A 21343-nucleotide genomic window follows, 5' to 3' on the forward strand; every position below is an offset into this window, starting at 1 on the left:
ATGCACATATATACATGTATATACAAAGCAACTATGTATATATATATATTTATATGTATATACGTATATATATATGTACACACACACACACCCCCACACAGACATATATATATATGTATGTATTCTCCAGGTATTCCATATTTTCCTTCTTCCAGTGTCACTTTCAGGGGCAGCATTTGTAAGAGTTTGCTGTTACCTTTTACCTTGAAGCTGATATCAAATACAGCAGCAGCCATAAGATGTGGCCTCAAACCAAATTAACCTTTAACATAAAAGCATGTTATTTATGTATTTTTATATATTATTTATGTATGTATACATATATATATATGTGTGTGTGTATGTATATATATGCCCATGAATACATATATACATCTATATGAATATATGTATATATATACAAAGCAAATATTGTACAAACATATATATGCATTTAGATGTATATACCTATACACACATATATATATATATTCTATATTTTCCATATTTTCCATCTTCCAGGTGTCAGTTTCAGGGGCAGCATTTCTAAGAGTTTGCCATTACCTTTTGCCTTGAAGCTGATACCAAACATAGCAGCAGGCACAAGATATGGCCTTAATGGCTTTAAACCAAGACAACCTTTAACATAAAAGCATGTTTGTTATGTATTTTCTAATTTTAATGCCTCACAAAGGAAGATATTTTTAAAAATATACACCAATAATTATAATATTTCTGATTTTTTTTCCCTAATTGGCACAGAATGGATAATATAGCTAAGCTATCAAGCCAGAAGGCTTTAAATAAGAAAACAGGAGAGGGATTATTAGAATTCCATAGTTTGCATTTGTTTTCCTTCTTCTAGGGCAGGAAACTGAGAGCATAATCAATTTTCTGTTGCAATCAACTTTTTTAGGAGAAACAATATTGAACTATACTCAGGAGAGAAAAATACTGAGAACAGCCTTTTTTTATCCAGTTTGAGGGACATTATCACCTTGATCACTGCAGTGAGCTTGGGTTGCTCCCTCCAAAAAAGATAGATTGTAATGGGAATAGAAATGGTCCAGAGAAAGATTAAGACCATGACAGAAGCATGGAAATGCACAATAAAAAGAATTGCCCTGAGTTATTATGAAGTTATGTAAGGATAGAAAATAAGGAAAAAATATGAAGTCAAGCTCTTTTCGTTGAATAAGGGCATTCATTGGATTTAATCTCCTCTGCTGAAAGTTCTTAACCCATTGAGAAGGTAATTTTGGACAGAAGGTTCATGAGAACTGGAAGGAAGGAGCAATTTTTTTTTTTGGTGTAACTATTTTTCATCCATTGCACTTGAACCAGGTGTTCATACCAGCCCTTTTGCTCCTGCACCAGCATCAGCACAGATCTCCTCTTAGAACTGCTGGTGCTTCAAAACCAAGAGAACAAAGGCAGTACCAGGTGGATGATGTTGATTCCATGGTAGAGAGAGGAAAAGGAGCAAGAAGTGAAATAAGGAATTCAGGAATCTTTTCTGGGGTTTGGTGAGGACTGCGTAGAAGCTGAACCAGTCACTGCAGGCATACCAAACCAATGTGCCATGCTAAGGAAAAGCTCCTCACTCATCATGGAATCATAGAATGGTTTGGGTTGGAGGGGAAATGAAAGATCATCCATTTCCAACCGCCTGCCATAGGCAGGCACATATTCACTAACCCAGGTTCCTCAGAGCTCCATCCAACCCAGCCTTGAACACTTCTAGAGATGGGGCATCCACAGCTTCTCTGGGCAGCCTCTTCTATTGCCTCACCACCCTGCTTAGCTGACATGATTTTTTTTTCAATCCATCATCAGTTGGTTTAAAAACAGTGGGATTTTATCAATAATTGCAAAGTGTTTCTCCATTAATGTCTCCCTTGCAGCTGGGTGCAGGAAGACTGTTCTCACCCAGGTGCCATTTCCTTCCCTCAGTGCCATCTCACTCAGCACACCACTCTCCCGCCCAGCACTGAATTTAATTATTATTAATGGTTCTTTGCAAGTGTTGAAAGTGTTTCCATTGGCTCTGTAGCAGGGTGCCCTCTTGTGACCACTCCAAAACCAGAAATTGTGCACTGGTAACCTGCAGTGTTGTGAGGGTCCCCAGGACAAGGTGAGAGATGAGAATTTGACTGCAAGTTCTCAGAAGGTTTATATTATATTATATTATATTATATTATATTATATTATATTATATTATATTATATTATATTATATTATATTATATTATATTATATTATATTATATTATATTATATTATTACATTGGATACAGACAGAAGGCTAGAAAAGAATAATAAAAACCCATGACTGACTAAGAGTCCAACACAGCTAGCTGTGATTGGCCATTAATTAAAAAGAATTCACATGTTTGGATAAACAATCTCCAGACCACATTCCAGAGGAGCAAAACATGGACAAGCTGAAGCTTCTCATCTTCCCAGGAGAAGATATCCAGGCAAAGGGATTTTTCAGAAAATACATGGTGACAGTAACCAAAACCTGTCTTGGGGTCTTGGATTTCATCTCTTGTCTGCCTTGATTTTCAAAAGCCTGAGGTCAGGGTGGTGGCCATGACGCTGACAACTCCTCGCACATGAAGTTAGACTTCATCACAATCATTCCTCACCAGACACATCTGAAATGACAGGCTGACATAAGAGGGACTGTGAAATATTGCACACAAAGATAATTAAAACTTCACCCACAGCTGCACACAAAGCATATCTGCTTGTTAACATACAGCAGTCTCCTTCAGTCTGTACTGAAATTTAAGTAATCTTCCCATGATAGTAATAATGAAAAGCAGGAAAAACACTTTAAGTGTTCTTCCTGCCCATCATGGCCATTAACAAGTGCAATTTGTTTAGGGGCAAAGAGAAAGAGGCAAGGGAATGCACAGAGAAATTAAGTAAGCGAGCTGTGGGGTCACATTGTAATGAAAATTTATTCATGGATTCCTTTTTTTTCCTCAGTGTCAAGTGGATTATTACATTTAGGTGCAACACTTTGGATCATGCACTCCCCTGTGCGAAGCCAAACCAAATGAGGCAGAACAGACCTGGTGTATCTGGCAGAGAACAGGGAGGTCACTGAGTGATGCTGCCCTGGCCTGGGGCACAACCAGGGAGGGCTTGGAGCAAGTGTCCCTGCATGGAACAGCCAAGCTGGGTGCCACCAGCAGCAGGGGTGACTTGGGCTCCCATCTGAGCTACAAACTACAGTGGAATAAGCTCTGGAATTTTTAAATTCCCAGTGAAATCTGTGCTACTGTGTATTTGGGGCTGTGCACCCACCCCAGTCCCTTCATGGAGCTGGGATAAGCTGATTCCTGCTGCTTGTTAGCTGCACTTTTCTTTTTTTCTGTCTTTCATCATGCACAGTTGCATGATGAAACTGTGAAAAATATGCAGGGTGTGGATAAAAGCATTAAGGACCATTTTCTGGGAAAATAGTTGTCTGGGTTTAAATTGCTTCTGGCCTGTGTTGAATGTGAAATGTTTCCAGCAGGGAATCAAAGGGATGAGTGTAATCTGCTGTCTCCAGCTGTCCAGTAACCCAGGGGTCATCACTTCTCCTCCTAGAACATCCAGCATTTGAAGAGCACATGCACAAGCACAGCTGAACAGGAGAGTGAGATGGCAGAGAATTTTTGAGGGATATTTCTCAGCTCTGGAATACACCAAAGTCATCTCAGTATGGTGCATTCCACTCCTCCCCACAGGCATTAGAAAGATAAATTGAGGGCACCAAGTAACAGGGTGTGAGGTTGCACTGCTGTTGTTAAGGTTTTGCAGCAGTTTTGTAACAAAGATGGTTTGCTCTGGATGGAATAAAAATTGATTTAGACCAGAGGATGTCTCATTCAGGTTTTGCCTAAGTGTAGTGTCTCTCTTTTTGCCCCTCTATATGTTATAAAAGCAGATAGAAGTTGGAAAGGAGTAATTTGAAGTTGAAACAAAGTCTCAGTTTCTCACATGCATTTGAGCTCTTCATGCCTGTGTCACTGAGTCATGATGAGCCCACAGTATTGTATTTGTGTTTCTCCCAGATGATGGAAGGAATGATGAATTTGACTCCATGTCCTCAGAAGGCTAATTTATTATTTTATGATACTATATTATATTAAAGAATGCTATACTAAACTGTACTAAAGAATACAGAAAGGATACTTACAGAAAACTAAAAAGATAATAATGAAAACTCCTGACTCTCTCCAGTCCTGACACTGCTTGTCCCTGATTGACCAATGAATGAAAACATTCACACCAGAAACCAATAAAACAATCACCTATGGGTAAACAATCTCCAAACACATTCCACATAAGCAAAACAGAGAAGGAAATGAGATAATCATTGTTTTCATTTTTCGCTGAGGCTTCTCAGATTCCCAGGAGAAAAAGCCTGGGCCATGGCATTTTTCAAAAAATGTGAATATAACACCACAGAGTTCCCAGACTGGGGTCTGTGAGGAGAAGTTCATTCTCACAAATGGGGCAGGAGCAGAATTTTACCTGCTTTCAAATTTAGGACCCAAATTTCAAAGGTGTGCTTTGCCTGTATTTCAGGCTTGATGCTGAACTAATTTTTTTTGTTTGTTTGTTTGGTTTTTTTTTTTGTTTTGAATCTTGAAAGAGTTGGGATTAGAAAAAAAAGAGAAACACACCACCATTGCTGATTATAGTTTTAAGTTTTCCCAAGACTCGATCTCTTGGAGCTTTTGACAAGTTAATTTACAAGCCTGCTAGAGATGCACGTTGATGTGGGAATTTTCCTGAGCTATAATTGTGTTTTATTTTACTGGTACTACTGTAAAAGCACTATATTGGTGCACCAAGTGCAACTGCATTGAGATGATGAGCAATTAAAACCACTTCTTACATAATAAAGCGCATTCTGTCTTGTTGCACTTACTTAATATACCAATTCAATGTGTTATACAGTATTTAGCTAGATTACAGTAAATCACCTATTTAAAGAAGTTTTTCTTTCAGCCTTGCATGTGGGGAAAAAAGTGATGGGAACAGTAAAAAGATAATGACCCATAATGGCAGAAAGCTAAAAATGGGATTCCAGTTGTCTCCTGGAATTAAAGGCTGCAGCAATGTTGTTAAAGGCAAGCTGTTCTCTGTCCCCTGTTGCTCCTTGTATCAGCATCACAGAGTCTAAGAAATTCTTATTTATTTCTTCTAAGCAAAGTAGAAAAGAGGAAGAAGAAGGAGTTACTCGTGGGGGTAGGTGCATTGAAACAGAGGTAGGGTGGTGGCAGGGGCTGTGCAAAATTATAAATGCCAAACTCTACAGGGCCCATCCCTAAGGAGAGCTCACTGAGGGCACAATAAAGCTGTGAGCATGGAAATGGGGCTTTGCTGCTCTTCCCTATTTGTGATGCTTGCCTCCCACTTTCTGTTATCCCAGGCATCAGGGGACAGGGGCTGGGAAACCTTCCCTGCATTTTCTCCCTGGGAAGCAGCTCACATCAAAACAGCCTTTGCTTCTGCTCTGGGGAGGGAATTTCAGAGGCAGTTGTTTGTTGGGTACATGCTGTAAATATCAAATAGATGCACTGCAGCATGTCTTGAAAGAACAACAGATCACAGCATTAAATGTATCATCCCAACAGCCTTCTTTCCACCTGAGCTTGTGATTGCATCTCTCTGGACACCTGAATAGGCTTCCATTGGGGGCTGATTGTGCTTTCCTTTGCATGATGATCTGTGTGGTGAAGTTTTGCAGCAGTTACTGAGCAGGCACAGTCCTGGCATTTGTTCAGCCTCTGTTCTCAGTGCTTTTCTGAGGAGTAAATTCTGCCTGCCCTAAGGGGTGTAGGTCAGGGGGACCATTCTCCTCCTACCTGATTCCAGATAGGCAGATACTGTCCTAAGTGAGTCAATAATCCTGCAGGCCTGGTAAATAAGATGTGATTTTCCCTTTCGTGAATGCAAAGAAAAATAAGTATTTCCCTAAACCTGCCTGTGTTCATCCTTCTCCCTGCTCATGCCATCCTGCACCTTATTCCTCTTGTTTGGTGCTTCTTAATGTTTGCTGGTTTGGGTTTTTTTTTCTGACAGTTTTTATTTCCTCTGTGAATTTACCTAGTTCTGTTGTTTCCCACTCTGCTTCCATTATGTCCAAAAACCTCAGGTCCCCTCTCTCAAAACCAGTCCCTGAAGATAGTAGACTTTTTGAAGATAGAGTCTTCTGCTGCACCTGGCAGGATCAAGGGTTTTTAGGGTTTTGTTCCCTCACACAGCAACCTGTTAACCACAGCTTGTGCTATTCCCTCACCTGTGACACTCAGAAATCACATTTTTATAGGAATTTCAGAGTCCCCCCAGTTTACTTTCACTGTGAGCTGTGGGATGGTGGTACTGAGCATCCATGGCTGGCCCTGCTGCTGAGCTGCTCCCTCTCCCTGGGCTCTGCTGTGTGCCTGGGTTATGGGTGTGGATGTTGATGGTCTCAGCTGAGCCCAGCCTGCCTGGGAAGCAGTTCAGCATGAGCTGGGTTCATTCATGGTTCTGCTCCCCCAGACACCACTGCAGTGTGGGGTGCCAGCCTCCTCCAGTCCTGGAAACAAGGCCATCACTGCCAGCCAGTGGCTTTTCCTCTGTGCTGCAGGTCACCTGTGGATGGTCTGGGTTTGCTTTCTGCAGCTGGACCCTCCACTTTGGTATGTGTGTGATGGGATGAGAGCTGTGCCATGCCCAAGCCCCAGGGCACAGCCACTTCTTTCCCCACTCTGGTCTCCATGCACAGTCCCCAGTGGAAGCCCCTTCAGCCCTGGGAACAGAGGCTGAGCAAATGCCAGGCCTGTGCCCGCTCACTGACTGCTGCAAAACTTCACCACACAGATCACAACGCAAAAGAAAAGCACAATCAGCCCCCAATGGAAGTCTATTCAGGTGTCCAGAGAGATGCAATCACAAGCTCAGGTGGAAAGAAGGCTGTTGGGATGATGCATTTAATGCTGTGATCTGTTGTTCTTTCAAGACATGCTGCAGTGCATCTATTTGATATTTACAGCATGTACCCAACAAACAACTGCCTCTGAAATTCAGTTCTGGGGCTCACCTGACCCTTCAGAAAATTTGCTGAGCTGCTAAACAAGCAGAAGATTTCTTTTTTTAAACTCCACTACCTGATCCTCATGCATCTTTCCAAAGGAACACAACTGTACTACATCCTGTTGAAAATACCAATTTTCTGAAGAAACATCTGTCCTACCATTGCAATCTTCCTGCCTGTTGTCTTGTTAGATGGTGAATGTTGTCCAGGTGTGTGATCAATACCTGCCTGGGAGAACTCCAAGAAGCCCTTGGCTGGTTCAGGAGCTGCTGTCACCTCAGTGAGGGTGGGCCCAGCCTGGCCAAGGGCTGAGTGATGCTGGGCACCACACTGGGCAGGGCTGCAGGGCTCCTGCAAGGCTCCTTCAGATGTAAACCACCAAAGATCTGACTGCTTTGGGTCATGAAAAACCCAAAACCATTCTTTTGTCCCCCATGAGGAATGACAGGAGGGTGCCAGTGATCTCTTGGTGGCCCTGTGACATTTGCTGTGCCAGTGCAGAGCTCCATCCCAGCATCCCTGCACGTGGCCTGGGGCAAAGTGGCCTCTGTCCCTTGGGAGGGGACAGAGAGGTCCCACAGGAGCTGCTGCTCTCTGCTCTCCTGACACAGGGTAATGTTTGCCAGCCCTGCTGGTGTCTGCAGGCTCGTTTATCTGAAATGGCTTAGAACGACTTCAGGACTCAAATTTCTTTTATTCACCAATCTCCCCTAATCTTAGGTATTGAAAATGATAATTCCCTCCATGCTGGCTTTCATCATACTGGGACTCATTCAATTATCTTTCATGTCTATTGATCAGGGCTTAAGAAGTTGCTTTTTCCTCCAATCTGTTGATCTAAGACTGGAGTGGCCTTAACAATTCTGACTCTACCTTCTGTCTTTCACTGTCTCTTGCTGCTGATTTGCTGCATGTGAATTTCATAACCTTTTTTTGTCTACTTTTCATTCATCAGTTATAAAAATTATAGAAAATTACAATTTCATTAAAATATTTTTTAGAGATTGATTTAATTTTTTTTGTTTGTTTTCATATTTTATTGCTCAGTTTTGCTTTCTGCTTCCCATAATCTCTGACAAATAATGAAATTTCCTCTCACAGGCATGGTCCTGCTAGTGTTTTATAAACCAGTCTCTCCTCTCTGGTAATGTGGACTTGAGAGAAGCTTTACTGCACTAAATTTTTGGGCACTGATGCTGTGTTTTTGTCAATGGATGTAGTTCCTTCAAATTCTTTGCAACTCAAACTTACTCCTGCTAGAAGTGAAGTTGTCCCACACCTTCTTGTGCTCTGTGGTGAGCTGTTTTGTCTGGTATTCTGTCTGTGCTGTTTCTGGTGAGGGCTCAGTGAATTCAAGGGCCATGAGCTCCCTCTCCCTGGATCTGTTTTCTCTGCCTGTGCATTTCCTGACTGAATTCAAGACACAGAAGCAGATGGGGTTTATGATTTCTCCTGTTCTGCTTAGCAGGTTTTTAAAAGTTTCTCCCCAGGCCTCCCCATTCCTCTGCACTGGCCCTGTACAGCCCCAAGGCTGATGCATTATTTCTGATAATCATTGTTTTTTCGCAATCAGTCACTTTTTCCAAGTGTGACTACACCCCTGTGCCTACATTCACAGTCAGAAAATGTGATGTATCACACAGACAATTTCCTGGAAGTTGAAAGAGGTGAAGAGTTGGAAAAGTGAATTTTGTTATTGAATCACAGAATCAGAGAGAGGTTTGGGTTGAAGAAACCTTAAAGACCACCCAGTTCCAACCCCATTGGACACCTTTCCCTAGACCAGATTGCTCAAAGCTCCAACCATCCTGGCCTTGAACACCTCCAGGGATGGGACATCCATGACTTCTCTGGTGAAGAACAGATGGAAAAAATCCAGGAAATATTGAAGAAATTGAACAAATGGCTGCATGCCTGAAAATTATAATTTTTGGCATCATTTATACTGAACACCACCCCCAAAGAAAGGCAGATATAAAAAATGAGATACAGTGATGACCTTTATCAGCTCTGGTGAAAACTATAAATCAGGCTGCAAGTTCTCATCAGCTTGCTGGACAGAATTCATTACAGACAGAGGCCACTGCATTGCTTTCTGGCTTTGATTGAGGTATGTCCCATTTTAAAAAATGTTCTTGCACTGGAACAAATCACAGAAGTCCAGGAATATCATCCGTCTTTTGAGGACTAAGACCCAGCTAAACTTCACAGTGTTTTGTTTGGAGTATAATGCAGATCAATTTGTTCTTCTCTTAAGCAGACCAATTTTCTGTTCATTAACTCAGACAGTGTGTTGATGGCTGGTTTTGAATATAATGGCAAGATTTAGAGCCCTAAAAAATCAGCACTGCTTCATTTATTTCTTTTTTTATGCATTCTAAAAGTACATGTGGCAGATTAGCAACTGATTTTAAACTTGTTACGGTTTAACAAAAAATGGGAAAGTCTGTTATCACCTACTTCCAACCATGGAACAACTGTTATGTAATCTTGAAGTTTCATAGTTTATTAAAATGTTATGAGGGCCTTTTTGGAGCATAAGGAGCAATAAAATTTGGTAGCAATGTCATTATGGGCAGTAATGTGACTTCCATCAGCTCCTGCAATGTTCAAGAAACAGCTTCACAGACTCATTAGATTAATAGGCTACTTTACCTATGTTCTGAACTTGGAGCTGAATTTCATTGCTCTTTTCTTTTCTGTAATTAGGAAATATCCTAAGAGCCTTACAATTATCCAAATGTTTTGCTGACCATGCTTAAAACATTTTTTTTTCCTGTCTGGAACTTAGTGTGGATTGGAAAACATTCTGTGTTGTTGACAGAGAGTGATTATTAAAGCAGTAATGTTTTCAATGTTTTCCAACATGTCTGATAATTAGGCAATAGTCTGTCTCTCAGTTTTCCTGGGTTGCTGTTGTTTTGGTTTTTTTTTGGTTTTTTTGTTTGTTTTTTTTTCTGGAATGTCTGAAATATTTCTGGAAAATAAAAATTTAGGCTACATACTTTCCTTTTATAACAAAACAAATAATTCTTCAGACTTTGTGGCCTGAGTATATAAAGATCAGCTATGTACCGAGCGTTAAATCTTTTATTACCTCACTTCCTAAATTGTTGGCATAAACACTTTTCTTAAGGATCTGGACACAGAAGCTGGAAGTTAGAGTTGTAAATAAGTTAATGCTGGATCAGACCCCAGGGATTTTCTCTTCTGGCATAAGGCCCAGGACAAGGGCAAATACTTAGCGAAGAGTCTGAAGAGCAGGTAAATCTCTCAAGTTGAGGATTCAGGATATTCCTTTAGTCCCTCCCAAGGGCTGGTTCATGAGCTTCCTGAAAAGCATTCCCCTTCAAGACATCTAATCTTTGAGGGATTTTGCTTCCATTTTTCTAATTCTAGTTTTGATCCACCTGCAGCCCTGGCATCTGCTCTGGGACTGTGACTTCCACAGTTTGTTTGCCTTCAGCATGAAGAAATAATCCCATTTATTTGTGTTGAACCTGACACTGGCTGGTGTCATCTGCTCCCTTCCAGTATTTATGTTGGAAAAGGAAGGGAATAAGCATCCATTATTTATCTTCTCCATACTGCTTTATGACTTTTTTGACTTCTGTCCTGGCTCTGTTCAACCAGTTCTTTCTCAAGTTAAAGTTTCTTAGTTTGTTCAGTCATAAATTGTATGTAGGAATACTTTAAAGATAAATGTAAGTCAATCTAATTCAGACCCTTCTTTTTTTTTTTTTTATTTAAGACAGAAGTTGCTGATAAAATCTGTTTTATAATTTTAAAAAGAGTTATGCTTTGAGAATTTTGCCTATGAATCTGCAGGGCTGCTGCTCTGATTAAGACTCAGAATTTTAAAGTCCCTAAAACCTTGTGGTTTTGAGAGGATCAACTGCATTGCAGCAACCATTTGCCCTTCCAGAATCTGATTCATCCCAATCTCAGGGAAGATTTCTTCTTCCTCCACTTATGTGTAAATCTGTGATATGGAGGAAGAGATTTTTTTTTTTATTGACAGCAATAAGTAGAGGGTAGATTTTCATCTGCAACTTCAGAGCATTTCATAAAGCTGGTTAGCGACTGTGATAAGGATTACCATAACCAAGTTGGAAATAAAAGACTGGAACATGGATAAGGATCATGCTAGGTGTGTACCCCCAAGTTTTGAAAGAACCAATTCTCCAAACCCAGTGTTGTCTTTAGCAGGTGACCCCAACTGGGCAGTGCACGCTTCTGCAGGTACAGTGAGCTGAGTTTGTGCTTGTACCCATCCTAGAGGGTTTAAACTCAACTTTTACTCATTGCAGGACATCCTACATGTAATGTTAAACCATCCACACATGCTGTCATCTTATTTCAAGGCTCCCATACCTTCTCAGTGATTTATCATGATTGTTGTTATCTTATTGCAAAAGTTCCATACCTTCTCAGTGATTTTTCATAGGCATCTCCTCACAGCACTAACTCCTCCTTCCTCACAACACAGCCAACAAACTCCAACTCTCTCCCCAACCAGCAAACCCACCCTTTTGTAGCATTCTTCTTCTTATTGGACACAGCTATGGCCTGTTAAGGGCAGGCCTGTTCCTGATCTTTGGGGGATTAGTACAGCTACAACTCCTCAGGTGTGAGATTACCTTCTGCATTATCTTTATTTTCTTACATTCTATCCTCCCACACACATGTCCCTAGCCCTTGTTGTATCATGGTGACACTCCTGGAGCAGCCACCATATGGTAGGTGGTGAGGAATTGTTTCCCTAACTGGAACTGGAGGTTTGGTAAGATAGAGAAAGAAAGCAGAGGTTTGGTAGGATCCATCAGTTCTCAGTTTAGCCAAGTTGCAAAAAAATCATAACTCTAGTCCTGTGCCAAGAGAAACTGCAGATTCCTTTAATGGCAGAGCGCTTGGGACTTGGGTTTTATGTTTTATCTGCAGGGCATGTAAGCACTGATCAGACTTGAACTTCAGTTTATGACATCCCTTTATTTTTGTAATGTTTTTCATGCTGAACCTTTGCCCTGCTGCCTAACCCTCATTTGGAGTCCCTTTCAAATGTCTGCCCCAGCCTTTCTGTCAGGCAGGCTGTGTGCTTTGAGAGCTGGACACTGTCTCCAGTATTTTTCTTCTTGTCCACCTGTCTTGAGAGCTGGAGCATCCCAAAGTGCACAGACACAAGCAGATTTGCCTTGTTTCGTGTGCAAATGGTGATTTCTCTGCATGTTTCTCCTGCTGATATAAGTCTGCAGCACAAATGTCAGAGTTGGAGCACAATATTAGGTTCCAGAATCTGCTTTGTTAGGGGGTCATTTGCCTTTCCCTTTCAGAGATTTTCCAGGCTTATTAAACTCCTACAGAGACTGTGGAACTGAGAAACGTTTAATCATAAAGAATGGGTTTTTTTGACCTTGTTTTCTACACTAACTATACAGCATGCTGTGTATGTACATTCAAACCAGGTCACTCTTGGGAAAGTGTGGCACAACAAACATGTGACAAACACCAACCACATAATTTTATGGCTGTCTTCAAAGCCACTTTTAGCAATGGATGTGTTAATAAATAATTTGAGTTCTTCAGAAAGAAGTTCCCAGCAGTACTATTGGGTTTAAGTCCGTAATTAGGTTCCACACAAACACAATTTCAGATTTCCTTAACAACGTTTTGTTTTCCTCCTTGCAGATAATGAATTCATTTATAGAAACCAGAATGGCACAGTGATTCTGAGGAATGTCGAAACCAACAGTTCAACAATATTAATAGAAAACAAAAAAATTGTAAGTATTTTCTATGACAAGTAGCTGAATTTCACAGCTCTCTGGCAGTTGGATCAGTAAAGCAGAAAATGACTTGGGTTTCAACTTCATGTATCGTCAAGGAGAAGCAATTCACTGGTGCTACAATGGGCTATGCAGTGATGGATAATGTGAGATTGAACTCCAGCTTTGGTATTATTCTGCAAGCTCAGTTTCTCTCATACTTCTGGAAAGTATCATATAGAGATTTGCAGCTAGTCTTGCATATCATATGTAATTGAAAGATGCAAATTCTCATCTCTGCATGCTTAATAAAAAGGACAATTGATATCATTTACTGTCTATTGCCATTCTCTACATTCCTCCATGCAAATACTTTTTTTTATTTGTGCATTTGCTGATTTTTCTTGCCTAATGGTTGAAATGTGATTTCAGTGTTTTTTATGAGCAGTGCTAAGGAAAAGAAGTGGAGTTGTATTTGAGAGAAACCCTAATTGTGGGTAGGAGTTAGTAGGTGACTATTAAAATGAATGTAAAGAAAACAAAGTCACATCTGATAGAGCTTATAAAAGTGTTTTGTAGCATTGTTTTGTGTAGTAGATGAAACCAGCATAGTGGCAGAGGTTAGTACATCAATTGTATTAATTATTTTTTAATGAGACAAAGAATTTATTACTGAATTATTATGTCAGGGCCCAAATTTCAACTTCACATGCTGCATTTAACCTTCAAACTTTACTGCATCACATAAGCAATCCTCTTTTACCAGAGTGTAACCTCTTTCTTTACAATTCTAAGGGAATGGGCTGGCTTCCTTTAATGTCAAGGTCTGTTGAAGTCAAATTACTTCCATTTGGCCTCTTGTTTATTCCACTGGATTTTAATTATTGCCGTTTGTAAGAAAAGCAGAGTGCTACAAGATAATCCTGCATTTTCATGCCATTTTCCACCCTACTGCCTGTTCTACCTTTGCTCCTCTGCCCTCACAGTAAATACATCTACAGGTCACCTCCACATTAACCCACAAAGCTTCAGTGCAGGAGCCAACAGTGCATTTACTCAGACATCTTTTTCCTCTTCCTTCCCAGCTCTGGGGCAAAAAACTTTTCTACTTGGTCATGTTTCCCCTTCTCCATGTTATTAACATAAAATTAGATAAAATATGTCTTCTGTAAATAAAATCTGTCTCCATTCTGCCCCTGCAGGTGCCCAGGCTCCCCCATCCCTCCCATCCTGAGCTGCTCTGGGTCAGCAGCCTGTGAGATGTCCCAGAGAGCTGCTGGGTGCCTCTTCCCTGGAAATGCTCAGGATCAGGTTGTACAGGACTCTGAGCAGCCTGGTCCGGCTGAAGTTGTCCCTTGTCAGGACTCAAGACATCTTTTTGGCTGTCTTGAGCAGCCAAGACTCTTGTTAGGGGTCTCAGAGACTGGCACAGACCTTAAAATGCTTGTAGTTTTGATTATGACTTGTGGAGCAAGTTACTAACTTTAGATGAAAATCTGCAAGCTACGATAAATTAAGTAGAAGGATAGTCAATTTATCATGAAGTGAAAAAGTAGATTTTAGGGTTTTTTAGAAAGAAGATTCAGAGAGCAAGATGGAGGGATCTGGGTGTGTCTATCTTTTCTTCTTCTTCTTCTTGGCCTCCATCTTCTGCTGTGGTGTTGGCACTTTTAGATTGGTTTAGAGTAGAATCTCACTGTCTAACATAGGTGATGGGTACTGGAAAGTAATTGTAAACATTGTATAAGTAATTTTTAGTATAAAGACATAACACCGCCCCAAGGGCGGAGAGAATGCCTCAGACTGTCTTGCTGAGCAGATCTCAGCTAGACAAGAGAAAAAATTTTATAGATAAGATACAATAAACAACATTGAGACCAAGAAATGAAGATCCCTGACTCCTTCTTCAAGTGCCGGGCTGAGAAAAAAAGACTTTCTAACATTTCTCAAAGTCACTCTGACCAGTGAGAGACCCCAAAAGTCCCTGCTCATTGCAGGGGTTTGGACTAGGCAGCCTTTAAAGGTCCCTTCCCACCCAAATAATTCTGTGATGGTGCCACCTGTCCCCTCTGCTCCTGGCTGTCCCCACAGCACATCCATCCCTGCTGGCCTTGGGGAGGACTTTCCCCAATTCCCCTTTCAGTTTGGCCCCGTGGGACTCTCTCAAGGACTCAGATCTAATTTGTTAGATAAGAAGGTGAGATTTAAAAGGCAGTGCATGAGTGATGTGTTAGTGGCACCTCTCCTTGACCTTGGTGCCATCTGTGCCAGCAATGCATTATGCTGAAACAAGCTGGGGAGGAGAAATGGCTTCACTACACAAATGAAAAGTGGAGCTGGAAAAAGGTAATTCCTGGCAGGTCTGAGGTAGCCTGGCATTTCTTCTTGTTAGCAAGATTTACAGTGCTGATTTTTGCAGAGCCCAGGTCAGGGTGCACTGGATCACTGCAGCATCCCTAAGACTTTTAACTGGGGAAAACAGAATATTTTTCCTCTGGGTTATCTTAATTGAGGGAGGTAGTGGTGTCTTTATTAATAATTTGTTCCAGAAGCTATTTACATTTATCTCCTGCACTGGCCAGTGAATACAGATAATGAGAGGAAATTAATAAATTGCCATTTATCAGAGCTTTCCACTAACTACTGCCTACACCTGCCACCTCACCAGCCACTGTGCAGTAAGGAAAATTCTGGGGTTTTTGATATAGCTGCCTGCTCTGAGTCACATTGCATTTATTCTTTCTCTTATGAGTGCCCACGTAACATTTCTGGGGTTTGAAAAAAAAAAAAGATACTATATTTTTCAAGACAATTCTGGCAGTATTCTTCATCCTTAGAGAGATGATCAAAACCATTAGGTGTCATTAGCTTGAAAACTGATTAATATTTGTTTCAAAACTGTGTTTATTTTCCAGGTCTCCTTAAAGGCCATCCGGTATGAGGTGTCACCTGACAGGGAATATGCACTGTTTGCCTTTGATGTTGAGCCTGTAAGTAAACAGATTTCATTTCAAAATACACATCCAGTGGCAAACTTTTTTTATTTATTTATTTTTACTTTTATGTCAGCAAGATGATATTTTATATTAATTGCTTCCTATGAAAGAAAGCAAGAAACCCCCTCACTTAGCAATTCTGAGAGCATGTCACACTGCCATCTAGTAGAGGAGAAAGGTATAAATTAGACTGTGAGGAAACACTGTCACTGCCAGGGTTTTATAGCCTCTGGGAGGGGGATTGTAAGGACATGTCTTTGCTACAAGGATTTCTATTCCTCTTCTGTGATTTTTTTTCCACAGTGCCTTTTTCCATCACCCTATAAATTTCTTTCCTAGAACAAAAAGCTACTGTCAGTGTCTCCCACAACTGAAATAATACATTAATTATGGTGTCACCATTCCCTGTGCTGCAGTTAGGCTTGAGCTATCACTTTCATTATAAATCCTTTTCTTCTGAGGGTTAGGTATAAATCATTTGTAAAAAATCACCATTAGGTTGATGCTAAGTTCTGGATTACAGCAAATTTTTTACCAGACTTCAAAAGGGAAAAATGTAATGAGTCATTTTTAAATGATGACCAAAGAATCAAACATAGGGGAAGCAATTCTTCTGCATGAATAATATTTTTGTCTTTCTCAATTCTGCTGGTATAAGGCCTGAAATGTTTGAGTGATAGCTATGCTGTACTACTTGGATGAACTATAAGCCCTATATATTTTGTTTCCATAGTCTAGAATATCACCAATTCTTCAAAATGAAAATAATTAATTCACTGACAGCTGTAATTGTTTTGGCCATAATGTAAATAACATTTCAGCTGCTAACCAAAGGAAATTTGTGGGTCCTTTAGGCAGTGAAAGTTGTAGCTCTGTTGCTTATCTCATTTCTATGTTATCATCTTTGTGGTTATTCCTGACTTGGTGCTATGAAAGTCAGAAGAAGCCTGTCTGGTTTTAGAAAAAAGAAAAATAAAACTATATCAGAAACTTAAGGAGTAATTCATAATGATTTTTCCTGGGAAATTACTGGTGGTGTGACTTCACTTACCCGAAGCTTAGCTGAGCTCTAGATAGAGATGGATGGGGAAGTGTTAAGTTAATTCTAAACATGGAAAAGGCAGCCTAAGGGTCACTGAGCAAGCAAAGCCTTTCTCTCAAATTTCCCTGCCTTGTAAACCAGAGATGTTTTGCAAAATGCATTTCTTTCAGTGAAAATCAGCCTTTGTCTGTGGAAGACCTGTGTCAACTCAGCTCAGATGGACTGTGCAAGCTGGAAGAGCCCTGAGGAGGGAGGGCTTCCTCAGTTCCTCTGAGAATGACAGAAAAATGCCTTTAATGACCAAGCAAACAAAAAAAAAACCATAAAAAAAAACCATAAAAAAAAACAAAACTAAAAAAAAATAAAAAAGAGAAACATTTAAATTTCTGAAAAACAGTAATGAGAAAATAACTTTTTATTCTCAACCTTTATCCACTGAAAGGACTGAAAACTCTGAAGGCCTGAAACAAACAGAGTTAGGGGGGCTTTTACAGCCCAGACTTTGTGTTGAGTCTCTGGAGGAGTGCGTGACGTGCTCAATGTGGCAGGAAAGCCATGGGAATGGAAAGGGATGGGCTGGATGTGCTTCCTCTGCATCCTCCTCTCTGCATGTCCATGCTTGCAGACCTGGTGAGTTTGACGCACAGAAAAATACTGAGTTTGTGGTTCTCAAGATGCCTGTCTGGAGAAGGGAGAGCAGCACACAGCCAGGTGCTTCCTGCATCACAGCACATCTTTTTCTAGAAAGGAAAACCCAGGGTGGGAAGCTGAAAACATTCTTGGGAACGATTCAGGATGTGGCCTATACTCACTGTAAGAGAACATTGCAAGTTGTCCCGTTATTCTTATATAGCAAGAGCTCCTGAAGCAAAACAAAACAAAACAAACCCTCTTTTATTTCTTTAAGATCCATGTTTATGGAGAAAAGAAAATTTGTTGGGTTTGTTTTGTTTTGCTCTGTTTTGAAGCATGCTAATAGAGGGGTAGTTGGGTTCAGTCTTGGTTATTGCAGCCTTCAGCCATGATGGGTGGCTCTCTGTATTAAAATGGCAATAATTGCTAAATTATTTCTTCAGCTTTCTTCTCCCTTGGTATGCAGACTGTGGCTGCAAATAATTGCATGTTAGTTAGCTCTTCACATTTTCTGCATTTCAAACTGTACTCTTGGACAAAATTCAAATTACGCTGTTTTCTGCAACACAAGGAATTGATCAGGAAAGCCTTGGGCAGTTGTCCTTGTTGCAAAGTCAAAAGGAAATTTCCGGAGATGTATTGGCAGAGGACATGTCTTTAAACTTTAATTCTACAATTTCAAAAAAGGAGCTTCTTGGAATTATTGCATACTTATTTTTTAGCCATCAGAAATTGTTTCTTATTTCTTTGGCATTTGAAAGTGTGATGTGCTGCCTTTTAATTGTTTGTGAGTATAGATATTTTCATCTTTTTTTTTTACAAGTACAGTTGTGCTGCTTTAATATGCATAGTATGAATTAATAATTTGTCTGAATTCTGAAATGAATGGATTCAGCCTCTATGTTTAATACCAGCCAGGAATAAACATCAAAATAGAGGAGCACAATGTGTCACTCCAATGAAGCGGAATATTTTTAAGAAAAGTGCCACAAAGTCATTTCCTTCCAGTAATAGCTGCTTCTATATTTTTCTATTTATTTGCACAGAAGCATGTCTGCTCAGTGTTGGTCTGGGTGACAGCACTGACACCCACTCTGGAATAACACAGCACTGAACTGCCAGACACCTATTTTGCAAAGACACTGAGGCAGCTAATGTGTGTTTTCCTGTTCTATCACTTTATCATTTTAAAGGATAATGAATTAGACCACATTCCTTAAAACATATTTCTCCAAGGAAGCTTGGCAGACAGCTGTGAGGCTGGTCCACACCAGCCTCACATTGTGTACATTGTGGCTAGTCCGGCTGTCAGATTTCATTGTAATGCTTTTTTTTGCAGTGCTTATATTTACAGAAGTTTAATCTTTCAGGCAGCAATATTCTGGGTAAGCCTTGTGCTAATAGGGAGCTTTTCTAACCTTGAACACAGAAGATTTGTTCTTTTTCTGGAAAGGTCACAGGAAAGGCACCAAGCTCCTTTGTCTTGAAATACTCCCACAGTTTTCCTGCTGTTTATTTTTAGTTTCTTTACACCTCAACAAGGTGCAACCTGAGGCTGAAACAACAGAGTGAAATTTCGGGAAAGCATCAGGGAATAAACACCTCCATGGAGAAACTTTGATTTCAAATCATCCTTCACCAAAACAAGTGTGTGGGGCTCTGATACGAGGTTTAATAACCCCAAAACACATGGGCAAACAGGGTTTGGCCACAGCAGCTCAGCAGAAGGGGGCAGAGGCTCAGGGCTGTCTCTGGTGGTGCCTGGCCAAGGACATTCCTGCCCAGCCCGTGGCTCCAGCAGCACTGATGGATGTGGCATTCACATTCTCTGAACAGGAACCCTTCACCCAGCGTTATTTTCCTGGGAAGCTGAAAGGCAGTGAGAGGCCTCAGAGCAAAGGAAAACTGTAAGAGCAGAAATGAGAGATGTGGGACTCCAGGCAACTCTTCAAAATGCATTTATTACATCCAAGATGTTACAGCAGTCCAGGGTCGTGGGTGACAGAGCTGTGCCTCCAGCTGTCAGCTCCAGCTGCAGGCAGGCCTGGAGACCCTTTGGTTTTGGTTACAATGCATTATATCCTTTGCTTTGCATCTTAATACAGTAGAATCAATCTATACCTTAACTTTTATCTGTAGCCCATCATAACTACTATAATTACCATATTCATATTACTATTCTCCAATCACTAAAAGTTACTACAGTTTAAGCTGTTATTACAGTTTAAGTTAGAAGTTGTTTTTCAGTTTTCTTGCAGTGGAAAATTCTGAGACTTTTTTTCTACTCGCAACATTGGCAGGTTTTTTTGCCTGTGCTATCTTTCTGCTTGGTAAAAACATCTTCTTGTTTGAGGTGGGTTTATCCTTTGCTCTAAGCCATAAAAACCCCTTCTAACTAACACACCCTTTGGCTCCTTGGTTTTCCAGTAAAACTGGCTCAGCAATTCTTTTCTTCTATATCAAAATTTGCTTCCATCTCTATTCCTTCTTCAGACTCTACATTCAAAACTCTTTCTCTTAAGCATACATATCTGTGAGACTTGTCAAACTTTCATCCTTCCCAACAGATAACAATTCTTATCTCATTTGCTTCTCCTCTGTTTTGTTCATGAGGAATGTGTTTGGAGATTGTTTCCCCACAAGTGATTGTTTCACTGGATTGTGGTGTGAGCTGTTTTGACTCTTTGGCCAATCAGGGCCAAGCTGTGTCAGGACTCTGGAGAGAGTCACGAGTTTTCATTATTATCTTTTAGCATTTAGTAAGTATCCTTTCTGTATTAGTGTAGTATAGTATTCTTTAATATGATATAGTACAATAAAGTAATAAATCAGCCTTCTGATAAGATGGAGTCAGATGCATCATTCTCTCCCCTTGTTGGGTTGCCTGCTTTTACAATAGACAGGCAAGTTCTGTGCCCCCCATGTCCCTCCTGGGGACACACACAGGACTTGGGGCTGGCACCACCTCTGTGGGTACCCCTGGTCTCCAAAAGGGGTCTCCCAAATAGCCAAGTGACAAAGAAACCCTTAAATCTCAAGGCATTTCCGTGACTGAGATGAGTAAAGACTTAAATAAGAGTAAAGTACCTAAAGCTTGTGCAGCTTTGTGTGGCAGTCAGTTACCAGCGGAGTTTGTGTAATGGAATTAAAAGAAACAGGAAATACGTGAGAAGAAAACTTCTTTACTGGAGTGACATAGTGAGATGTTAAATTGAGAATATTTAATTGCCCTTTTTTAGGAATCAGTGTTGTCATCATGCAAGAGAGGAATTAAAGCTGCCAAGATTCCTTGTAAAACTTTTTTGCTCTTTGTCTCCAATTTTACCAGCCCATTACTGTGTTTGTGCCAGTTAAGGGCAATTACACTCAGAAATTCTGGCTGATTAGCATGGACCAAACTGCAAAGGCTTGTGAACAAAGTTAAGGCTCAGAGGCTTTTGCAGCTGATACAACAGATGCTGTTACCTATTTTGCAGTAAAAGAAATGCTCTTTTTTAATCCAAATGGCTGGAAAGAATTATTCATTGTTGTAATTAGAACACACTCAATAATTATTTTTTAGCCTAGTTCATGTGGTGGGTTCAGTATTTATGTTCTCCCTGCCTGTATCTCTAGACAAGTGGTGGGAGCAAAGAGAGATCAGAAAGACCCAGAGCAAACCTTAGAATTGCTATTTAGAGTGTGAATGAAGAAAAAAAAGTATTATTTATAGAAAGCAACATATTACTATTGTTGTTGTTACTACTTTTTTTTTTATTTCTTCAAGTCTGTTTATTACGTGAAATGTATGGTCTTTGTTTTTATGGTCCAATTACGACCTCGTACTAATTTAATTAGTTGTGT

General features: G+C 40.4%; 1 protein-coding gene across 5 annotated transcripts in view; it reads left to right on the forward strand.

Moving 5' to 3' along the window:
• Positions 1-21343, forward strand: part of DPP6 (dipeptidyl peptidase like 6) — a 572065-nt gene that overhangs the window by 411660 nt on the left and 139062 nt on the right. For all 5 annotated transcript variants that reach the window (XM_074550874.1, XM_074550925.1, XM_005480421.4 and 2 more), the window contains exons 4-5: positions 12753-12847; positions 15745-15819. In XM_074550874.1, the coding sequence (XP_074406975.1) occupies positions 12753-12847; positions 15745-15819 (170 nt within the window). The remainder of the gene's footprint in view (positions 1-12752; positions 12848-15744; positions 15820-21343) is intronic.

The sequence above is a fragment of the Zonotrichia albicollis genome, chromosome 1, assembly GCF_047830755.1.
Source record: "Zonotrichia albicollis isolate bZonAlb1 chromosome 1, bZonAlb1.hap1, whole genome shotgun sequence".
Lineage (NCBI taxonomy): Eukaryota > Metazoa > Chordata > Aves > Passeriformes > Passerellidae > Zonotrichia > Zonotrichia albicollis.